The 6,491-nt window shown below is 41.1% G+C and overlaps 1 protein-coding gene across 1 annotated transcript; it reads right to left on the reverse strand.

Annotated features, from left to right (window-relative positions):
* Positions 1-1,321: 1,321 nt before the first annotated feature.
* LOC141052381 (zinc finger protein 862-like) lies at positions 1,322-3,172 on the reverse strand. Its single transcript, XM_073549624.1, has one exon. The coding sequence runs from the start codon at positions 3,170-3,172 to the stop codon at positions 1,322-1,324; it is 1,851 nt and encodes a 616-aa protein (XP_073405725.1).
* Between the last annotated feature and the right edge of the window lie 3,319 nt (positions 3,173-6,491).

Here is a 6,491-nt window from a genome sequence, read left to right on the forward strand (position 1 = left end):
GCTCTAGCGAACATGCAGGACAGCAGACAAAACATGCGCATGCACATCGCTCCAGGAGTTCTTGAGACAAACAGACATGGCAGACATGGCGGACGTGACACATACCCTGGCAGAATTTTTGCTTTCTTGACCTTTTTTCAGAGAATATGAATGATAACACCAAAACTTTTTGTCAACTCATGGTTAGTGGTTGGGTGAAGCCATTTATTGTCAAACTACTGTGTTTTCTCTTTTTAAATCATAATGACAACCCAAAACATCCAAATAACCCTGATCAAAAGTTTATATACCCCATTTCTTAATACCACGTATTGTTCCCTCTAACATCAATGACAGCTTAAAGTCTTTTGTGGTAGTTGTGGATGAGGTTCTTTATTTTCCCAGGTGGCAAAGCTGTCCACTCTTCTTGCCAAAAAGCTTCCAGTTCCTGTAAATTCCTGGGCTGTCTAGCATGAATTGCGAGCTTGAGATCTCCCCAGAGTAGCTCAATGATATTGAAGTCAGGAGACTGAGATGGCCACTCCAGAACCTTCACTTTGTTCTGCTGTAGCCAATGACAAGTGAACTTGTCCTTGTGTTTTGGATTGTCGTCATGTTGAAACGTCCAAGTACGTCCCATGCGCAGCTTCCGGGCTGATGATTGCAAATTTGCCTCCAGTGTTTGCTGATAACATGCTACATTCATCTTTCCTTCCACTTTGACCAAGTTTCCTGTGCCTTTGTAGCTTACACATCCCCCAAACATCAGCGATCCACCTCCATGCTTTACAGTAGGAATGGTGCTCCTTTCATCATAGGCCTTGTTGACCTCTCTCCAAATGTAACGTTTATGGTTGTGGCCAAAAAGTTCAATTTTGGTCTCATCACTCCAAATTACCTTGTTCCAGAAGTTTTGAGACTTGTCTCCAGAGGTCGCGCTACATATTTTTCAGAGGAGTAAAAATACTCCTCCCAATATTTTTGAGGAGTATTTTTCACCACGGAGGAGTACGCAATTTGTATGAATTAAAATTGGCCATACAGGGGTATACATTGCCGTGCTATTAAAAAAAACATTAGGAAACGTTATTAGAACTTCACACAATGATTTTTTACACAAATAGAGAAATTGGAGAATTCAAAACACATTTTACATCATGCACTGACAAGTTAGATTCTGTGAATCCTTACCTTTCTTGAACAAAATCCGTCACTCAAGGACCAGGACAATAGACCATGTAAACAGAGGTCAACAGAAGAACATGTGAAAAAAAGATGAACTGGAACAGTGAAACTAAGGTTGGCAGAAAGTCTTGTGCATTAAATCCCCAATGTGAAAAAATTACAAATTCAACCTGCGATTTTTTTGCTTCCAGAGTGCAACTGCTGCCTGAAAATCAAAACTGCATTTAACAGTCTCATTTGTAAGGGAAAATGAAGGTCCTTCTTCAGAAATTCTTGACAGATCTTCAAGATGTATATCTGTTAGTCGACTTCGTTTCTTTGACTTGATCCTGTTTTGTGTAGAAAATCCACGTTCACAGCTTGCCGTCGATAATGGAAGAGTAAGTGCAATTGAAGCAAGAGCCGAAAATTCAGGATAAACTGCCATATCATCGTTTTTGTAGGAAATAATAAACTGACAAAAGTCAACCATTTTCAGGCGGCCTCTGTACCTTTTAAGGAGGTCTGAGACTTCTAGCCATTCCTTCCGTAAACCTAACTCATTTGGAAGTTTGCACTGATAGGTGGAAGCTTCAGATTCTGGCACACAAAACTTGTGAAAAATGTTTTCAAATGACTCATCCTTTGAAAGGACTTGAGGAGGACACATTGGATTTAAAATCTGATCTAGATCTGTTAAAATGGACAAATCTGTGAAACTGAAAAGCTCGCTCAAATTATGCAATAAATTGTTCAGAAACTTTTCCTTTACAGTTTGAAACTCGGTTTTAGATGTACTGCGAACATTAATTTTTATGTCTCTGTAATAGCATTCACTTGCAGACATTTCAGATAAGAAAGCTGTAAGATGCTTTCCTGGGGTCGCTTTCATTTTTTCTAATAAAGCAGTTACAGAAGTCAGTTCGTTAAGTAAAATAGAAAAGTTGATATCTTCAGACTGGAATGCTCTGCAGGCTCTATTGATTAGTTCAAGAACATCTCTAAGTAAACAAAGAATGGCAATGAAGCCATATTCTGAACATGCTTTAAGTAATCCAGGAGTTCTTTCACCTACACTGCGCTTCTTTGTGGCCACAAAATCTGTAAGAACTAAAATTACTGCATCAAAGCTTTCATGTAAAGCGTCAACAGCCCTGCCAAGAGAAAGCCATCTCACTGTGTGAATCTCCTTAAGAGAGATTTGATCGTGTTCTAATACTTCCTGCATTTTTCGTAGGCTTTCATGCCGTATCGTAGAGCTGTTAAAATACGAATACAGTGTTCCAATGAGATGCTGTTCATTTATCATCTGAGGGATGCCTTCAGATGCCTGTGATATTGCTAGTGCCAACCGATGAGCAATGCAATGAAAATGTAACATTACTGGAAACATTGCTTGCAGCCTTTTCCCTGCTCCACTGTGCCTACCTATCATCACGGCTGCACCATCAGTAGCAAGGCCAATGACTTTACTAACAGACACACCTTTTTTCTCCAAAAAGTCTTTCAAAACATTAACAATGGCTTCGGCTGAACATTCTCCAGTGACCTCTACATTGGCCCAAAAGTGTGTCTGTGGCAAAGTGTCATTAATTGTTCTAACATAAAGTATCATTTTAAGATGCACTGCAACATCTGTGGATTCATCAATCAGCAAGGAAATACATGGACTTTTCTTCACTTCATTATCTATGTCAGAAGCAAGTATTTCAGACATTACTGACTCCACCTCAGCAAGAGTCTGATGGTGAAGGCAAATGTGCTTTTCTTTGATATCATTATTCCCTAGTGATTTCATTGACATCATCATAGGTTTAAATTTTGATTGAGGCATTTTTTCTTTTGCCATTGTGTAAAGTGTTTTGAACACAGCTATTTCTCCAGCAGTGGCTTCATTGCTGGGTACCAGAAATGTTTTAGCTAAAGGTTTCTTTTGGTTAAGAGAGGACAAAGATGCTCTATGTTCCATTGTCTCTTCATGGCGTAGAAATGTTGAACGCTGCAAGTTAACAGCACCACTTGTGGCCATGATTATTTTCAATTTTGCTGCCCTACAGTCACGACAGAAAGCACGTTCAGTTTTTTCATCGTATTCAAGCCAAACAAATTCACGCAGCCACTTGTGTAAGAACTTTTTATGCAACTTATTTTTTTTGTTTGAGGGTGGATGAGTAGTGCCATCATTACTTATTGCCTCTGAAAGACTTGGTATGTTAGGGTCACTATCATTAATACTACTGCAGCCGGGATTGTCCTCAGTCTGAATAGCAAATGACTCAAGTTCAACATCGTTCTGTATGGAGTGAGCACAGTACTTCTGTCTCCTCCTGACTATTTTCAGTATTTGCAATTATCTTGGACGTGCTGCTCTTGCTAAAATAGTTCAACAAGCTCACTTGCTTTCGTTTACCAGACTCCATCGCTAATCTAGACAAAAAAAGGGAGAATGCAAAAATGCTATCAGGATTTCTCTAACATAACTATGCCCCACACCCCACTATGCGTATACTGCAACCCCATCTCCATAATAGTGCTGACCACCGTACGAGTGACACCCACGTCACATGGCGCCAATAACGCACAGCCAGCAAGCCCTGCCCCCGGCTGCCATTGGCCGTGGAGAGGCCGACTGATGCTACACACGCTGAGATGCACAGAGAGAGCGCGCCGCGATGACGTCAGTCGCGCGGGTCACGTGTCCATATGGCCGCTGCTGCACGTTACCACCCGCTGAGACAAGCACAGAGGAGGGCGTGCCGCGATGACGTAGTCGCGCGGGTCACGTGTCCGTACGGCCGCTGCTGCACGCTACCACCCGCTGAGAGACAAGCACAGAGGGCGCGCCGCGATGACGTGAGTCGCTCCGCAACATCTGATACTGCCCTTTCCCCAGCTCCGTCCAACTCGCTGCCACTGTAGCTTAGAACGATGCATCCCGTGGATGTATCGTACTAATCTGAAGGCATTTTTTCGCCTGCCTGTGCGTCATAGACGCCCAGACAGGCGTTAATGCGACCTCTGCTTGTCTCTGTTTTGTTTTGCATATTGTATGTAAAATACTTTGTGGCATTTGCGCAGTAATGGCTTTCTTCTGGTAACTCGACCATACAGCCCATTTTTCTTCAAGTGCCTCCTTATTGTGCTTCTTGAAACAGCCGTCCAGCTAGTTTTCAGAGAGTCCGGTATTTCAGCTGATGTTATTTGTGGGTTTTTCTTTGCATCCCAAACAATTTTCATGGCAGTTGTGGACGAAATTTTTGTTGGTCTACCTGACCGTGGTTTTGTTTTTACAAAGTCCCTGATTTTCCATTTGTTAATCCCAGTTTGAACACTGCTGACTGGCATTATCAATTCCTCGGATATCTTTTTGTATTCCTTTCCTGTTTTATACAGTTCAACTACCTTTTCCCGTAGATCCGTTGACAATTCTTTTGCTATACCCATGACTCACAATCCAGAAACGTCAGTGGCTGGATGAACGATGCAAGAGTCTGTCTGGATCCCAGAATCTCACTCAGCTTTTATGCACACACACTGATTACAAGGAAACAGGTCACAGGTGAGGATGGAACCTTTAGTAGCCATTCAAACCCATTTGTGTCAACTTTTGTGCATGTTATCAGGCCAAAATCACCAGGTTATGTAAACTTTTGATCAGGATCATTTGGATATTTTGGGTTGTTATTATGATTTAAAAAGAGAAAACACTGTAGTTTGATAATAAACCAATAAATCACCCAACCACTAACCATGAGTGGAGAAAAAGTTTTGGTGTTATCATTCATATTCTCTGAAAAAAGGCCAAGAAAGCAAAAATTCTGCCGGGTATGTAGACTTTTGAGCACAACTGTAGGATACTCGGTGTACCCTTGGTGCGGCTAAGATCAAGACAGTGTTGTCAATCAAAGTGAGGCTCCTGAACTCTCTATGGGTGCTCAGTGCACCCTAGTTAGCATCTTTGATTAAACTTTAGTCGTTTCTGAGGAATTGAGACAGTGATTAGAACATTAAAGGTACAGTTTCTATACGTGCTATATCCCAAACATGGCTATGTGCTTAGTACTGTCAGCTGGAGTCTGGAACTCTCTTTAACAGCAAGAACAAAATGCATATAATCACTATAATGCAAATCATGATGAAACACCATTGCATCAAATTTTATGTCAATAGTGTCTGCAGGATGCTGTTGGGATCTTGTCCAGGACTTGTATCACATTTTCTGCAGTTCTAATCCATTTGCATTGAAGGTAAGCTGAAATATATAGGAACAGGCACTATATAATATACATACAGTCATGGCCAAAAGTGATGGTACACTTGACATTGTTCCAGAAAATGAAGTATTTCTCCCAGAAAATTATTGCAAATACACATGTTTTGTTATACACGTTTATTTCCTTTGTGTGTATTGGAACAACACAAAAAACAGAGAAGGCAAACTGGACATAATTTCATAGAAAAATCCTCAAAATAAGCTCACAAAATCGGTGCCACCATTCCAAAAATTTTTGTAAACAACTTTGTTTCAAGCATGTGATGCATGTTCAAACGCACCTGTGACAAGTAACAGGTGTGGCAAATATAAAAATCAAATAAAAAGGGGAGGCGTTGACTCATTCTTTGCATTGTGTATCTGTGTGTGCCACATTAAGCATGGAGAACAGAAAAAGTAGAAGAGAACTATCCAAGGACTTGAGAGCCAAAATTTTGGAAAAATATCAACAATCTCAAGGTTACAAGTCCATTTCCAGAGATCTTGATGTTCCTCTCTCTCTTCACGGTGCGCAATATAATCAAGAAGTTACAACCCCTGGCACTGTAACTAATCTCTCTTGACATGGACGGTAGAGAAAAATTGCTGAAAGGTTGCAGCGCAGGATAATCTGGATGGTCGATAAGCAACCCCAATCAAGTTCCAAAGAAATTTAAGCTTGCCTGCAGGTTCAGAGTACATCAGTGTCAGCTCGAACTATCTTTCAACATTTGAATGAAATTAAACGCTATCTCAGGAGACCCAGGAAGACCCCACTGCTGACAAAAAGAACATAAAAACTATAAAGAATTTGGCAAAAATATAAACCACAATCCTTCTGGCAAAGCGTCTTGTGGACGATGAGACCAAGATACAGATTTTCGATAAATAACATTATTCAAATGTGGAATGAGGCCTACAAAGAAAAGAACACAGTACTGTTAATAATTGTGGTCCTGTGCTCCTACCTGGGAACGGATCAAGTCCGGTGCTATGCTACTCCGGTCACAATTGCCGCCATTGTCTTGACCCTGGAGGCAGATCTACCACGCGTGCAGGGAAACGTCCTAGTCTTATGGAGAGTTGCGTTCTGGAG

Source organism: Dendrobates tinctorius, unplaced genomic scaffold (assembly GCF_039654945.1).
Source record: "Dendrobates tinctorius isolate UK_male_01 unplaced genomic scaffold, ASM3965494v1 ptg000160l, whole genome shotgun sequence".
In the NCBI taxonomy this organism is placed as follows: Eukaryota; Metazoa; Chordata; class Amphibia; order Anura; family Dendrobatidae; genus Dendrobates; species Dendrobates tinctorius.

Excerpts from the sequence above, each read along its gene's own strand:
- LOC141052381 (XM_073549624.1), bottom strand. The coding sequence starts at position 3,172 with ATGGCCACAAGTGGTGCTGTTAACTTGCAGCGTTCAACATTTCTACGC.